The sequence below is a fragment of the Acartia tonsa genome, chromosome 7 (assembly GCF_053477335.1).
Source record: "Acartia tonsa isolate MP-2025a chromosome 7, ASM5347733v1, whole genome shotgun sequence".
In the NCBI taxonomy this organism is placed as follows: Eukaryota; Metazoa; Arthropoda; class Copepoda; order Calanoida; family Acartiidae; genus Acartia; species Acartia tonsa.
In genome coordinates this window covers 38,191,499-38,209,013 of record NC_137266.1, presented here as the reverse complement: position 1 = coordinate 38,209,013, position 17,515 = coordinate 38,191,499, and the positions used below count along the sequence as shown (strand labels likewise).

Below are 17,515 nucleotides of genomic sequence, written 5' to 3'. Positions count from 1 at the left end.
TTCTAGAACTGCTTAACCGATAGTTCTCCATTTTAGGGAAGGATTACATAGGTCATTTCATGGTTTTAGCCAATCTATTAAATTCTCGGGATGGTTTTAAGCTATATAATATAGTCACTGCCGAAATGAATACAGAGTTTCTAGATTGTAACTAATATTGCTATATTTTATCAGGGTCTAGTTTTGAGAAGTAATAGAAAAGAAATGGGGATAAATTAGATCTAGATGGCCAATCTTGCCCAAAATCCGTAAAACTTGAAAAAGGGATTCCATGCAGACGAATCTTTTTGTCTATATACGATTCATTTCAATATTAGAGTAAAACACTAAAGGGAGAAAGGGTTAAATAACTGTATCTCTCCATCGCAACCGCCTTGTGCAACCTTATTATTGGGTCATTGAAAATCAACCAATGGTGTCGCTTATATTAACAAAGCCAAGTAGCATAAAATAATTTAGAAGCAAACGAAAGAGCTCTGTGAAAAAGAAGGGATGTAGTTGTCTGTATATACATCTATACTATAGATCTGTTATTTCAATAATACGAGCGACGATATAATATTCCGAAAGCCAACTTTCTACTAAGAAATTATACTATTGATATTGATTTTTTGTCATATGCTTCACATTATGCGAATGAAATGAAAAATAGATCTGCCCTTTTGAATCTAAATCTGTTCACCTTCTAACCAATAATATGGCCGGATTGATCCTCCATTGCTTACATAATGGCTGATATAGAGAGTATGTATCTAGATTATAAGGAAATATGGGTATAGTCCCTTTCGTAACATGGCACCTTATGAGGCGATTCTTCGTATTTTCCACAGTAGCTTTTCTCCTATTTCTAGGCCTTGCGGGGGGCTCTGACCCTGCGGGGCCAATTACTTAACCCTGTGGGGCCATCACCTAACCCAATATAACCTAACCTAACCTAAAATAACCCATAAAAAGCCATTTTAAAAATACGACGAATCGCTCCATATGGGACGATGTTACGAAAGGGACTATTCCTAGAAATATTTCTCAAATGATGATCTAATTCAATTTTTGCTATTAACGCTTAAAAGATTTTAAAAACGATTATAAAGGATAAATATATTTTATATAAATAATATTACATTAATTTTAAAACAAGTTCTAAATAAAAATAATCACAGCTATGGTCTATTCTAAGATTTAAATACAATTTTAAGGCACATTTTTAAGTACAATTAGAGTATATCGATTTTTTTCATACAAGTGCTGTAACAATAAAATTTTGAAGCTGTTAGTGCCTATAAAAAATGATGTCATATGTACAATATAAATAACCACTGTTAGGCCAATACACAGCATAAATTACAAAGGTAGGCCATTATATGCATTTATTAACCAATGGTAGGCCAGTATGACGTCATTTTTTAAGGGAACTATAAAAAGCTTCTAAACTTTTTAATTTGTTTTGTTTAGACTTTAAAAAGTGTTTGATGTTCGATTAAAACTTCCCATTCAGTATTTTGTAACAACAATCCTTTTATATAAAGTAGTAAGCGTTTTTTGTCTGTACTGAAGGATCTCGCTAACTGCTGAACCGATTTTGTTCTCCTTTACAGTGAAGCTTCTTATAGGTCCTAGGAAGGTTTTAAACTATTTTGGGAGAGGGTGTCTTCACCCCCCTCCCCCCAAAAAATATCTTTTTTATCTTTTTGAAACTCAAATTTTAAATGGGATGAGGTCGACTTTTCCTCCTCCTACCTTAAGTAAAGTGCCCCTAGATGCTTCTAGGGGCGTAGCCACTAGTCAAACCATAAAGTTAAATAATAAAATACAGCACAACAAACATTTTTTATAAAGATTATACTTCTAGACTTTAAAAGTATAGAAATCAAAATAGTTTTCCTCAAAATAAAATGTTTGATTGCGATTACATTTAGGATTTTGCAAAATAAGTTATTAATTTTTAACTTTTTTCTATTTCTAAATATGTTTAAAAGAATAAAATATTAACAAATACAACCTAAAAACTAAATAATAATCTTCTAATTTTAGGACTTTGTGATGTCATCCTTATGAGGCATATTCTTCAACTCTATTTCTCCGAGGATCTGTCCATATGCCTTTCCCTAAATAAAAAAATAATTGTTTAAAATATTTGCTTGTGATTTGATTTTTGTCGTTAATGATACTATAGTTGAGCGTTATTTTGAGAACAAAACGACTTTAACTTTTTCTAGTATGTCTAAAAAAATGTTTTAGGCTAGGGAAAACAAAATTTTACCCCATGGTTATATCACTGACCTAAACATTAAACAAACTTATGCATTTTTATATAAATCTGTATGTGACATGTAATATCATTTCAAAGAGGTTTCAAATTCTGTAAGATTTAAACATGAAAAGTTTGGGTGTTTTCTCTCATAGTGTCTTGTCTAGCAATGAGAATACCCCCCCCTCCCCCCAATATCTCATTTTTAAAAATCTACCTACAAAAAAGAAATAGTTTTGGGTTTGTTTGTTTATTATTTTAGGTCAGGTTAGGGTATATAATAGGTACTTGGTAGTTCTGCATGTTTATCGCACCGCAGGAGTTAGGCATAGGATAAGAAACCCTACTATATTTTTAATTATTTAGAAATAGAGGAAGAAGGGTGTAAGTGCTCTACACGCACTTTGAGGGAAGGCACCAAAGTTTAGGAAATACAAATAAGATTCTTAATATTGTTTAAAACTAAAGAATAGTCGTTTTGGTAGTGCAGGTTAATTCCAGTTTAAGTAATCTACAGAATGCCCCCCCCCCCCCCAAATAAAAAACACGATCGAACTACTCCAACATTTTTACCCAGGGGGTAATACTTAAATGCAAAGGGGGGGGGGGGATTATCCTCTTAATATGCATTTTGGACTTTAGAGGGAAAATATTTGTAGATGCTTAAGGGGGGAGGGGGAGGTGGATAAATCTATATGTTTCAATAATTTTGGGGATTACCATCTCGCCCGAAGCCCTCCTCACTTAAATGTTCTTTTAGCGGGGGGTATTTTTCTCTGTATTTGCCTATCCTACTTATATGACTAAAAAATAAATAGATATTTAACTTACCAAAGGATCCGGCCTAATGGAGGCAATACCACCACCTCCTAGAGAACTTTCCAGAACAAAATTGAGCCCATGAATCCCGGGAACGTCATATCTGTGCACCTTTCCATCATTCTAAAACAGACAAAAAATAGTTAAACAAATGGAAAATTCTGTTTTCAGTATGGCTTCGAATCCGATTGATATCAGCTTGATTAGAACCGGTTCTAAGCCACACGGAAAAATAATATATTAGCATCGTATTACAGACAATTTTCTACGAATATTAAAATAAAAACCATGAGATAAATACCATTTTTGTTAACCAGGGCCTTCGTTCTTCCGAGACTATCAAAACTGGTTTAAATTTTATAATTTTTCAATTTAATATCAGCGGAAAGCAGAAATACAATAAATAAATATTACATCTAATTTATTAAAATCCGAAAAACAAGGAAAGTTATGATACAACAATTCTGACGCAACATCTTACCTGAATTAGATGGCTGAAGTGCTCCTTGACTGCTTGTTCTGTGAGCACATTCTTGATGTAGGGAAGGTAAGCAGGATGCCGCGCTATTACTCCAATATTGCAAGAGTCACCCTTGTCGCCACTACGCATATACGCCAAATCTTCGAGTCTAAAATCAATCAATCAATAATTGCTAAAATGCCGCGTTATCTTAAAACAAAAAAATCAATCAATGTTATCAAATATTCAGTGGATAACTTAAACTTCTCTACACGAAATAATAGTTTGTTTACCTGTAAGTATTATGACCAGTAGCCAAAGTTGTCACATTGTCACTGACTTGAGCAGAAGTATCATTACTCTTGTTTTCTACTTCAGCAGCTTTGTAAGTCTGTAAATTAAATGCTTTTACTGATAAAACTCAAAAGTTAAGCAAGCACAATTTCAACAATCTAGTTACAAAGTCTAACATATTCAAACTTTAATATTCCATAAAACTTAGAATATAATCATAATCTTTAGGTTTAAACAACCTGAGAGTCAAAAAAATCACTAAGTAGTTCCACAATAATTCGATATTAGAAAAATTGTTCACTCAACTAAATCCGTGAGATGAAAGGAATTTAAAAAGATATATATTGAAATTCTTATCATGAACTACCACTTCTTACAAAATTACCTCTGTACGGCCATCCTGTAACTGTACAGTTGCGTCCATCTTGGATTTTGGATACAGGAAGGAGAATAACTTGAGACAAGGACTGGGCTTGGGTCTACCACCCACCACGGCTGTTATGCCTAAACAAAACATGGATTCCAAGTAAAAGAATCTCTCGAAAGACCAAGAATAGCTAAGCGGATAAAGTGAGTTATTAAGTATAATATGTTTAAGATCAAGCGATTCTTCATAAACAATTTAAGAAGCATATTATTATGTAGATGAGCATAATGTAAAAGACTAGTAAACGAAAAGTGAACTTTTGAGCAGAAATCAATAGATGGGGAGAAAAATCACAGTAAATTTAGCCGACGGACAATTAACATTTAGAATTGTGAAATCATATTAAAAAAATTATTAGGGTGTTTTTGTCTGTAGCTGAATATTTTGATAACTATTAAAACAATTGAGTTCTCCATTTCATGAAATCTGCTTCTAGTCCATGGAAAGTTTGGCTATTTTCTTACTTACAAAGAAAGTGATTTTAAAGAAAGGATTAAATGAAAGAATGTTTTAACTGACTAATTAGATTTTAGATAAACAAGACCATGAAGCATTGGGGTCTTTAAATGCCAACTTACCTGGAGTACCCCCAGTTCCACAGGCAGTAATCTCCTTGGCTTACCTGGAGTACCCCCAGTTCCACAGGCAGCAATCTCCTTGGCTTACCTGGAGTACCCCCAGTTCGACAGGCAGCAATCTCCTTGGCTTACCTGGAGTACAGGGTTGTCATTTTGGGCGGGCGCTTTTGGGCGGGCAGTTTTGGGCGGGCGGTTTTGGGCCGCCCAATATAAGGTCCTTTTGGGCACCCCCCTTTTAGGGGGAGAGAAAAAGGGGAGGGGGTTAAAAAAGAGGGGTCGGGCCTATTTTTTGGGTGATATCCTTATACTAAAGTAACAGGATGTGTGTCTGTTTGTTTGTGTGTTTGTACCGAAGGATCTCGCTAACCGCTGAACCGATCGGGTTCTCCTTAACATGGTAGCTTTTCATAGGTTCTGGGAAGGTTTATAACTATTTTGGGGGAGGGTACCACCACCCTCCTAAGAGAAATCGCCCCTAGAAAAAATTACACTTCTCCAAAAACTTTTAAAATTTTTTTTTAAACTAAATAAAAATGGGGGGGAGGAAAAAAAATTATTCCCCCCCCCCCAATTTTTTTTTACTTTTTCTTTACAAATCTAATATATAAATTAGTAAGCTTTTTTGTATCTAGAGAACGATTTCGCTAACTGCTGAACCGATATGGTTCTCCTTTCCAGTGGAGCTTTTATAGGTCCTGAGATGGTTTTAGGCTATTTTATTTCTAATAATTATTCTAGGTATGGTTTTAGGCTATTTTATATCCTTTTTATATGCTTTTTAAGACATTTGCCCAAAAAGGGTGCCCAAAACCCCTTTTGGGCGCCCAAAACCCGCCCATAACCCTTTTGGGCAATTGGGCCGCCCAATATCAAAAAAAGTGCCCAATTCGACAACCCTGCTGGAGTACCCCCAGTTCCACAGGCAGCAATCTCCTTGGCTTACCTGGAGTACACCCAGTTCCACAGGCAGCAATCTCCTTGGCTTACCTGGAGTACCCCCAGTTCCACAGGCAGCAATCTCCTTGGCTTACCTGGAGTACCCCCAGTTCCACAGGCAGCTATTTCCTTGGCCCAAATTTACCTGGAGTACCCCCAGTTCCACAGGCAGCAATCTCCTTGGCTTACCTGGAGTACCCCCAGTTCCACAGGCAGCAATCTCCTTGGCCCAAATTTGAAGAGCTTTCTTGTCCTTGTGCTGAACTGCGAACCAAAGAACAGACTAAAATTTACAAGAATAGTTATTATGAAAACTGATGCCTTTTTGAAATAAAAAAAAGAAGTAACACTAGATGCCTTATTGAAGAAGGCATAAAAATGTTCATTTTGTAACAGGATGACCGTCTGTGTGTCCGTATGTCTGTATCGAAGGATCTTACTAACCGCTGGACCGATATGGTTCTTCTTTGCAATATAGCTTCTCATAGGTCCTTGAAAGGTTTATAACCATTTTAGGGTAGGGTATGAGTACCACCACCATCCCAAGATATTTTTCTTTTTAAACTAAAAAAATGAGGGGGGGGAGGGAGTAGTATATAAACCGTATTTGTTAATGGATATATAGACCAATAAACTTTTTATCACACTAGGTATGGGAAAATGGACGATAATTTTATATCACGCCTAATGCATTTTGTGCAAAATTTCTCCTTTAAAATTAATTATTTTCGACTGCTATGCTAAAGTCAAAGTATCATTAATTTTTTAACTTCATTGTCCAGGGAAAAAGATCGATAAAGCAAACCTTAAGCCTATTCAAGTATTTATTCCATGAAAATCGAATGATAATAAGATACAGAGAAATAAACAGACATCCTAATTGTTTTATAATATTACTAGTGGCTTCTTAGTACCAGTATCTAATTCTATATTCCCTAAAGAGAGCCCAATCGGTGCAATGGTTACCGAGATCTTAAGCTTTAAATGGACAGACATCGTACTACTTTGTATTAGAGATAAAGTATATTTGAATGGAACAAACCTCTCTAGTATATTTAGCATGTGTCTCTCCAAAGCTTTGTTCAGCTCCCAACATTTGGATGTGGACATTGTCAAAATCAGCCAGTCCAACTTTTGTAAATATTCTCCTAAAAAGTAATGTGTTAAGAACTAATAACCTTCCCCTTTTAAAGAGTTTTTTTTTTGTTTTTTACTTCAGTTCAGATTATGTTATATCGGATAGCCTTGCAGGGTCTTCGGAACGTTGGCCCTTCAAGGTTAGGGCCCCCGCAAAATAAACAACAACCCCTATATTTTCAATTTATTTGAAAAAAAATTATTTAGTTCTCAAAAGGGACTTTGTGAGAAGAATAGTTTTACTTAAACCTTTGTAATGGTATTCTATTAGATTGTTCGCTAAATTACCAAGACAAGAACAATTATGTCCTAGAAGTAGCATAACAATATTGAACAAATATTATAATTATTCAAAATCATTTAGTTCAAACAAATGTCATATCATAGCAGTGATTTAAAAAATAAATATGATATAAAATTATTAAGTTTGATTTTTTTCCCCTCAGAACTTCTAAACAAGTGAACCTATTTATTTCTCCATTTTCGTAAAGTTTTACAAAAGTCAACTATTTTTTTTTAAGTCCTGGGAAGGTTTTATGCTGTTTTATTCCCTCTAGCCCTCCCCCTTCTAGTAGCTCCCCTTGATGATAGCAGTACAGTCGCTAAGCAGTAGGAAAAAAAGGAATTTATAGAGGGGGGATTTGAATTTTAAAGAAGATCTGCTGTAAAAAGTAACATAAAACTTGTAAGTTTAAGTTTGGCTGTAAAAAGTAAATTTAAAATAATTTGTTAAAATGCATTTGTTAAGTATTTTCCTATACTCTATAAAGTGCAGTTTTATCCCTACATAAAATGCATTAAAAACAGGGATAAATATACAGACTAAATTTTTCTCCTATAATATATGGATGTTTTCGTGTGTGTGTGTTACGGGTTTGATTAAAGAATAGTTATTTCTCTCATCGTATTATAAACGGCTTTCCGCGGATATAGAAAGTACAATTATGAGATTAAAACTAGTTTTTTTTAGCCCCGAGGTGCCGAAGGCACCGGCGAAAAAAAACTGGTTTTAATCTTATGATTGTACATTTCTATATTCGTAGAAAGCTGGATATAATACGATGCTAGACATAGTTTTTTCGTATGGATGAGAACCGGTTCCTATCCACCGGATTCGAATGAAACTGTATTCTTAGGATACATAATGTGAGCCAAATAGCATTAAACCATCCAAAGACGTAAATATAAACATAAATTGACTCAAACATATCCTAGAACCCATGAATGTTCCATAAACTCCCTAAACTCGATTGGTTGAGTGGTTCGCAAGGTCTCTAAATAAAAAATAATTCTACTTTACATAATAGGACTAGAGGCCTTTATGGACACTTTAATAAAGTAGTTTGAGGGGCAACTCTTAAATTTTTATTTTTATCTTAAAAAGAAAATAAATTGGGATATTATTTTTTTTTACTCTTCGGAGGGTTGTGGTACCCTCACCACAAAAACAAAAAACCGGGAGCTATGAAAGGCTTCACTAGTGTTGAGGAGAACCATATCGATCCAGCAGTTAGCGAGATTCTTTGGTACACATAGAAAGACAGACGTATATCCTGTTACTTATAAATGAGGATTACATTTCTCTTTCTAAATCGAGAAAGTAAAATTAAATGAGTTAAAATGGTTTCTTAGAGGATCTAGAGAATGACAAATATTAAGAAAAACAAATTGTAGAAAATAGTATTTCAAAAGTAAGTAAAAATTTTTAATGTGTTAATTCTTTGCTTCACTACTTACATGTTTCCATTCCTTTTGGTGCTTTTCCTCAACGCGAGCACAACCCGCCCCCCATATTATTTCAATAAATTCGAAGTATGCTAAAGCGATTTTTTTTCTTCATGCCTAAACCTTGCGATGGTCCTGATCGTACGAGTCCTATACCTACAGTGCCTTAACAATTCTGGGCTACCCTAACCTAACCTAACCTAACCTTATCGAATGTAAAACACCTACAGACGAAAACCTTTTATCTTATTTTTTCTCTCAAAATTTGGAGGTATTTCTATGCTAGGCTCTTTAAGGGAAGCCGCCTTTCTATTTTTGAAGAATCTCGAGCCGTGAGATTAAATTTGTATGAGGATAAAATGAAGGTAAATCTAATTTTACACTAAATGAAAAATTCTTCAAATTGTTTAATTTTCAAGTTTAGGAACATTTGAGATTTTATCTAGATACACTACATTACAATATGAAGACTCCAGATTACCTATACATACATAGAAATGCATATAGAATACGTGAAAATATTGATAGAGAAAAATTGTCGTCAATTTTAGTTGCTAATTTGGACCTCATTTATCCTTGTTAAAAGCGAAGCTTTTCTATAATCAGGGTAGGTAGGCCCATCCGTCAGTAACGGTTAGCTCTTTTCGTTAATTTAGACATGTTAGAATTGTCTTATAGATTTCACACTTAGCATGATGATTCCTATAATAGTTAGATACGATTTAGAAAGCGTAGCAACTCTATGACCGCTACCAGAATGTCCGTACGTCCATTTAAAACATGTTCATTTTCTTAATACTGATTTCTATTACAATAAGGTACAATGATATAAGCGAAGCATCTCTATAATCAAGTACTATAAATGCAAATGTGTCTTTAAACAGTATCCTCTCTTTCAGCAATTTTTCAACAATTTTTGAAGTGCTCGTTTGTTCCAAAGTTACATTGTTTCGCTTTAATGGATTTTGTCATCCTTGTTTTATAATATTTCTGATCGTGACTAAAAAGATAGAAATTTTCTGAAAACTTTGGTAGATTAACTAGAAATCTTTGAAAGTAGTTCTTGGAAGACAAGAGACAATCATACTACATATTAATTGATTAAAATCGACGATTAAAACTATTTTCTAGTTTGGTTTTAAAACTAATTTATATCCACTGAATTAGAACCGGTTCTCAACAATTCTAAAAATCATGTATAGCATCATGTATTACAGGCAATTTTTTACGAATATAAAAATAAAAATCATAAAAATAAAAAGCTGTAAGTATTGAATATATCTATTTCATGCAAAAGAGTGATTCATGGCAGCTTTTCTTTTCTAAATTTATAAAAAAAATATAATGACTTAAAGAGACATTTTTGTCTTCTTTAAAAAATAACTTATCCTAATACATCGCCATTTTCTATAAATTATTTTTTCAACTAAAGACAAGTTAAAAGTTTTTTTTTATAATCCTACCCCCACTCTAACTTTATAACAAGGACAAATTATGATTGTCTATCATCAGTAGCGCAGCAATAGTAAGCTAATAGCATCATTAATAAAGAACAGGAAAGTACAATTGTACACTTGATAGTCACTGAATATACTAGTGGCTCTGAATGGAAGGTTAACATAGGGGTTAAACAATCCAAGGCTCTAATCTAAATTAAAACTAGCCTAAAACCAGTCTAGAACCTATGTGAAGATACCTTTAAACTTAGAAAGGCGGACAAACTAACAAAAAAACATACCTACTTCTTTTATTATTTTATAGGATAGGATGAATAATTTCAAGAACTACCAGTTCAGCACACAATGTAAAAACTCAATTACATATTTGCTCAAGCGAACTAGTGGAGAATACAAATATTTTAATACTTAAAAATCAATCACCTTGTTCTTTTCAGGATAGCTTCAGCCATAAGTTTTCCTTTAGCTGCTGTATCACCACCACAGAAATTAACAACACAAGTTGCCTAAATAAAAAAGGACCTTAGTACAAAAATTTATTCAACGCTCTGAAACAAAAATGATTCCCTTCAGAAGGATTTGCACCCACCACTTTGACTTACTACACGCAGCACCTGCTAAAACAGGCCCTCTCATAACTTAAAAGATCAAGAAGAAATGTTTCAAGAAAGAAACATCTTTTACCCAGCCTTGACGAAAATCTAGATGGCTGCTAGATTTTTAAAAATATGTACAGAAAGTAGTTGTAAAAATCCTTTAAATTATAGGTATTTTATTTCAAACTTTAGTTTTTTTTATATCTGAAGGGAGCAAACATGCTGAAAACAATTATGATGTCTGAAAAAATATGTAAAATTCATATTTTGTTTGTGAGTTAACCTCATATACAAAAAATGTTATATATCCGTCTGTTTATTGTCACTTCTAAGTTTTAATATTAACAAAACGGCTTTAAATAAATCATTCTCCATGTAGAAAATATATTTAAAAGTGAAAATGCAACCCAATCAACATTCAACAGGGGTAATTCACTTGCCTTTTGTATTCCTACACCGCTATATATAGAAAACCTTTTTATTATTTTTACAAAAATCCATATTCGACAGTGATTTAAAGGGGGGGGGCGAAAGTGACACTTTTTGAAACCAAAACTAAGAGTCAACAAAGGAACTCAACTAAAAAAAGGGTTACAGGTCTGAGATTTTGCATGGCAGTTGCTTTATAGGGGTACAATATGGAACTGTGAAGAAACGGCGGCGCAACCGCCGAAAACCGCCGTTTCCCGCCGTAATTTTTGTTGCCTTTTCTCGGCGGTTTTCGGCGGTTGCGCCGCCGTTTCTTCACAGTTCCATATTGTACCCCTATAAAGCAACTGCCATGCAAAATGTCAGACCTGCAACTCTTTTTTTAGTTGAGTTCCTTTGACTTTTAGTTTTGGTTTCAAAAAGTGTCACTTTCGCCCCCCCCCTTTATACCTAACTGTTTTATCAGTATGATGAATGATTTAACTTCCATTGACCTTTCTCTATTTCAGTAATTTGAAAATATCTTTTACCTTGTAGCCATCGAGGTAAGTAGCTGATATTTTGTATGTAGTTGTGGGGGCTCTGCCCCTAGCACCAGAAACTTCAACTCCATCGGACGTTTCTTTCATCTTAATAAGTAAATATTTTTTAAGCAACATGTGGTATAGAGACAACAATCGGTGTTTTTACACAAAGTACATTGTTTACCACTGATACCCACTTCCCACATTATTTTTAAGATAAGGCGATTAGGGTTAGTTTTTAGTTGTTTATTTATTGCTTTAGGCAAGGTTAGGTTTCATTGGGAACTATGTAGCCCTGCACGGTTAAGGCACCTAAGGTATATGCCCTGCAGCGGCCAGAACTCCCTCAGGGGAAAGCATAATACCCTCTTCCGTATTTTAAACTAATTCAAACAAGGAGGACAACATCCATAAAAGCGAAGCTCTGGAACAGTATGACGAACGCGCATTGTTAAGTGTTAGAACTGAATAATTATAGGAGTCTCAACAATATTGTAAGTTTATTTATTGCAAAACTGCTTATATACAAGATATTGTTTAAGGACATACATTTTTAGGACTTGATTATGGAGTTGCTTTGCTTTTAACATTATTCCTTGATGTAATAGTAGTCATTCTTTCAAAAATCTGATGAATATGATAATTATAACACATAATAATTTTTTTTAAAGGACGTACGGACTTTTGGTAGCGATTATAAAGTTGCGGAGGGACGCATCGACCATAAATTTAGAAAAGCTTCGCTGTTATAAAAGGATGGTAGGTCATCAGTGATCAACAGGCACTTTCTATGAAAAAACCCAGTTGTCATGATTCATAATAATTGCTATTCAATATAATAATGAAAACCTTGCTTTCCTTATATGCATCTTTATCTAAGAAGCTATTAATTAGGAAAATGGTAGATTAGTACAGATTGGTTTTGCACTAATATGTACTCTAGAAGTATTTCATGTATATAAAACACACAAAAAAAACTTTTAATTGGGAAATTTTTGCTATTAAAACTTTTCTATAATTCAACGTTGTATGTTTAAATTCTATTCTTGTCACAAAGACTTTATTTGGTTTGCAATGTATTTCTCTAAAACTCCTCTATTTTCAAGTTTAGGTCTTAAATATAAACTTTACTAATTTTCCCACAGTTTATGTTTACTTATTAATATTTAATCTAAAATTGTGTACGGTTGTTCTTGCTCAGCTGCTTACAAACACAATTGTCCTTGTTTTTCTCTCAATTAGTTATGTGCATGATCAACTTTTCGTATCAAAACTTTTCTGGATTATGTACCAATTCATAGTTCTAACTAGATGTTTTGTCCCAAGCCTCTAGTGGAGGGTAGGGAAGGTCAGGAAAATAGCTTCAAACCACCCCACCTTATATAAAAGTAACAGGATGTCTAATGGATCTCGTTAACTACTGAACCAATAGTTTCATGGGTTAAGGGAAGGTTTATAACTATTGGAGGGAGTGTACCAATACCCTCAAATGAGGAATCGACCTATAAAAAAATTATCTACCCTCCCTAATCTTCTAAAAACTAAAATTGAAAATGGAGGGAGGTCGTCTTAGACGTACAGTTAAAGAAAATTATAGAGAAGCTTTGCTACTAAAAATGAGGAGGAAAATAAGATTAAGCTTAACACCAACAAACACACACTTCCAAATACTTTAGTAAATAGGATAGTTCCAGATTAATTAAGCTAGTTTTTCTTCTCTTTTTTCCTTAAATTTTTCTGGTTTTTGGTAGATTTTGAAACATAAAGACATACAGCAAAAAATTAGGAATATCTTTATTTTCTTTTTGCTCCATATATATGTATTATTTACTATTATACCTTTCTAAGATTTACATTTAAAAATAGAATAACCTAAAACCATTTCAGGACCAATATGAAGCTGCCCTAAAAAGGAGAACTCAATCGTTCAAGTAGTTGTCAAAATCTAAAGCAGACAATTGAAACCTTATTTTTTTTAATGTTTATAAACTCTGCTAAAATTATTTCAATACACCCCTGGTAACAAATGACGTATATATTATATATATTTGGACAGATTTTCCTGTATCCAATGTTTAAACACAAAATGATTAAACTTTTCTGTGTAAAATTGTTTCATGTACATAAAATGTATTTTAACAAAGGGTTGTGGACAATTTTTCATACAAATAAAATAGCAGCTACATAAAATTCAGAGATAGAGGGGACAATGGGCTGTTTATTACAATAGACCCCAAAGTTTTGTAATAACGTTTACTTATTTGTTGCTTCAACAAATTTGGGGACTTAAGTTTGAATTTTGATTGGCTGAATCATTTAGTTGAGTGTTTAAACGTTTCAACCTCTAATGGTAATCTACAGAAGGGGAAATTTTGTGAATAATAATTGAGGAAATACTGAAATTTATTGGCCTTTGTCTTATTCCTTTAGATCTCTGCATTATAATACTCTAGCGGATGTGCCCCTAGCATCTAGGGGATTTATATTCAAAGGGAAATAGAAGGGCAAACATAGCCTAAAACCACATCAGGACCTTTAAAAAGGCTTCACTGTAAAGGAGAACCATATCAGTTCAGTGGTTAGCGAGATCCTTCGCTACAGACAGAAAAAATAGGATAGATACTCAAATGTTTAGATATTTTTAATGTGACTTACTTTGCAGTTTGCTACAAAATATTCTTTAAAAAGTGGCTCTTAATTTTCGGGTCCTTAAAAGATGGGGTACTGGGTTTGATTCTTAATTTATCTGTTTAATAAAGCTTCATCTTTAAAAAGCATGGATCTAAAGGGATGAGACAATGGTTGATTAATTTGATCGTCATCCCCAATGATAATACACAAAGTTACCCATTCTGAAGATTACAGTTTGTGGTTGAAACTTTTGACATTCAATTAATGAACCAATGCAAACAAATTCAATAAAATTCCCAAAGTTATTTGGGGACTAGAGTAAAAAACAACCCAACGTCCCCTCCCTGAAGACTAGTCGAGTGAAACTCTTCAGAAAGGTGTTTGGCAGTCAAATAGATTTTACAACTTTCCTGTCCCTATCCTTAATTTTTACCCGGGATTAGCAAATCCTTTTATCCTGTTTTATCATCTAGAGCTCTAGTTAATGTTGGTAGTTTTAAATCTCAAAACTCCATCTCAAGTTTTTTTTTTGGAGTAGGGGGTATTTTTATTTTTTAGGGTAAAGGGGGGGAAATTTCGGTTTTTTTTTGGGTTTTTTTGAAAAAAATGGGGTAAATATTAATATTTTCAAATGAAACCAAGACCAGTAGAAAGCTTACGGATAGGACTATCAGGTCCTAAAAGGACGTTATCCTAGGACATTTAGAAGTTTGCCGAAAATGACCGCAAAAAAGTTACCGAAAATTCCCCACCACCGGGGGAAATATCGGTAATTTTTTTCAACCTAAAAAAAATCGATGAAAAACGGCCAAACGGCCAGTCGAACAAAAATAATCATAATTAGTATAGGTTATAGAGATTATCCACAAAAAGTTTCATAATGATCGGACTATTCCTTCTATGTTAAAAATGAATTTTTTTGAAAGACGCAAATTTTCGATTTTTTTTTTCGAAAATTTTTTTTAAAAAAACTTAAAATTAATATAAGAAAAAAACGTATTTTATTACTTTTTAGGCCTGATCCTAAAAAAGCTCACATTGAACTATAGATTTAGCCCAAAAAACATGAAAATTGATTAAAAATTGACCTCAAAAATTGAATTTGAAGCAAGAGTGTCATCTTTGACAAAAATTCACTATTTTCACCCTGCATACATTTTCATTTTAAATATTTCTTTCTGTTCATTTTTATCTAGGAATAACATGATATTGTGTCAAAATGTTGTTTATAACATAAATAGGGTTCATCTAGGTTGTTAGTAGGTAAGATATTCAGGCTCAAAAAAACCCTAAAAATGAACCTAACCTTAATTAAAATTTCTTATTTAAATTTTGAGCCACGGAGGGTTAGGGGTTAGCGGCAGTGGGGTGACTTCTAAACTAGAAGTTAGTTTACAAGCATGAAAGCTTAAGTGTAAGAAATCATCTCTCTTGGTCAAATAGTTCCTGAGAAAATTAAGGTTAGGTTCAATTTTAAATTTTATTTGAGCTCCGAAGGGCTAGGGGTTGGCGGGGGGTGACTTCTAAACTAGAAGGTAGCTTAAAAGCATAAAAGCTTAAGTTTAAGAAATCATATCTATTGGTCAAATGGTTCCTGAGAAAATTAAAGTTAGGTTCATTTTTAGGGTTTTTTGAGCCCTGGAGGGCTAGGGGTTGGTGGCAAGGGGGTGACTTCTAATCTAGAAGTTAGTTTATAAGCATAAAAGCTAAAGTTTAAGAAATCATCTCTACTGGTCAAATAGTTTCTGAAAAAAATAAAGGTTAGGTTCATTTTAAGGGTTTTTTGAGCCCCGGGGGGCTAGGGGTTGGCGGCAGGGGGGCAACTTCTAAACTTAAACTTAGTTTATAAGTATAAAAGCTTAAGTTTAAGAAATCATCTCAATTGGTCAAATGGTTCCTGAGAAAATTAAGGTTAGGTTCATTTTTAGGTTTTTTTGAGCCCCAGAGGGCTAGGGGTTGGTGGCAGGGGGGTGATTTCTAAACTAGAAAGTAGTTTATAAGCATAAAAGCCTAAGTTTAAGAAATTTTCTCTATTGGTCAAATGGTTCCTGAGAAAATTAAGGTTAGATTAATTTTTAGGTTTTTTTGAGCCCCGGAGGGCTAGGGGTTGGCGGCAAGGGGGTGACTTCTAAACTAGAAGGTAGTTTATAAGCATAAAAGCTTAAGTTTAAGAAATCATCTCTATTGGTCAAATGGTTCCTGAGAAAATTAAGGTTAGGTTAGTGAAATACATATAGTAAATTATTTTTGGAAATTACCGATTTTTCCCCCGGCGCCAACTTTGGTCATTTTTGAAAAAAATATTAACCCGATTTTAAAGCTCTCAACGGATTTGGAAAAAGCGGGCAATTCTTAGTTCAAAAAGTTTTTTTGGATCAGCTCTAGGTCTTACCAATTTTTGTGTAGATCGATCTTTACACACCTACTAAAAAATTTTTGAAAAAAATTTTTTTTTCGTCCGACTTTGAGACCCAATAAGTACCCTTAATATTCATCTCACAAAAAAATTATTTTATACTTTTTTGTAGGCAATTTAATAAGGAACAAATTTGCTTTTATGTTTTTTTCTGTCATTTGAAAGGAACATGGAGAAAAGGGTCATTTAATGAAGGTAGGTCGAAATTACCGAAAATAGCCCCTTACCAAAACTTCCCCCCCCTTACCCAATAGATATTAATCGCATTAGTTATTTATAAGATAAATGATTTTTAGTTTGCTCGACACTGGTTTTAATCGGTTTCAACGTCATAGTAAAAATGTAATACTTGTTTTACAATAATACAAATATAACTATAAATCTATTTTCTATTCAAATACAAATCTTCCTATTCTAAAGCAATACAAATATACTATTTAGATACATTGATTTAGTTAACATCGAATCATGTTTCTTTATTACTACTTAACGGGAATGGTTGAAGGGTTTGTATGATATAATTTTGTATGGTAATATGATACACATTTTAAAGGTCAAGGCATTTCTCTACTCTAGCTATTTACTACCATAAAAATCATTTCTTATTACGCCCTTACTTTCTAGTATATTGTTTAAACTAAAAAATATTATAACTTAATATACACTTTTCATGAATGCTATAGTTTTAATGAATTTTGAATTCAATAGCTTATAATAGCAGCTGCAATTCTTAAAGGGACGTTCCTATGGGGGAACATTAGCACTGAGCAGCTTAAAATTGAGCTTTTGTGACTCAGAAGACTGAATTGATTCACTCCATAACTACATGACTATTTTT

The 17,515-nt window shown here is 33.4% G+C and overlaps 1 protein-coding gene and 1 long non-coding RNA gene across 2 annotated transcripts in view; both read right to left on the bottom strand.

Annotated features, from left to right (window-relative positions):
• Nucleotides 1–1,083: 1,083 nt before the first annotated feature.
• Nucleotides 1,084–1,513, bottom strand: LOC145323708 (uncharacterized). The gene is made up of 2 exons (XR_013881069.1): nt 1,414–1,513; nt 1,084–1,267 (listed from the first exon to the last, which is right to left on the bottom strand). It is a non-coding gene; the product is annotated as an uncharacterized LOC145323708 (long non-coding RNA).
• A 271-nt stretch (nt 1,514–1,784) lies between these two features.
• The window catches only part of LOC145323707 (uncharacterized), a 46,026-nt gene continuing 30,295 nt past the window's right edge, over nt 1,785–17,515 (bottom strand). The window contains exons 13-21 of the mRNA XM_080166175.1: nt 11,637–11,735; nt 10,505–10,587; nt 6,805–6,910; nt 5,952–6,045; nt 4,207–4,325; nt 3,821–3,918; nt 3,549–3,696; nt 3,080–3,190; nt 1,785–2,105 (exon numbers count right to left, since the gene is read on the bottom strand). Coding sequence (XP_080022301.1) covers nt 2,028–2,105; nt 3,080–3,190; nt 3,549–3,696; nt 3,821–3,918; nt 4,207–4,325; nt 5,952–6,045; nt 6,805–6,910; nt 10,505–10,587; nt 11,637–11,735 — 936 coding nt within the window. The 3' untranslated portion in view covers nt 1,785–2,027. The remainder of the gene's footprint in view (nt 2,106–3,079; nt 3,191–3,548; nt 3,697–3,820; nt 3,919–4,206; nt 4,326–5,951; nt 6,046–6,804; nt 6,911–10,504; nt 10,588–11,636; nt 11,736–17,515) is intronic.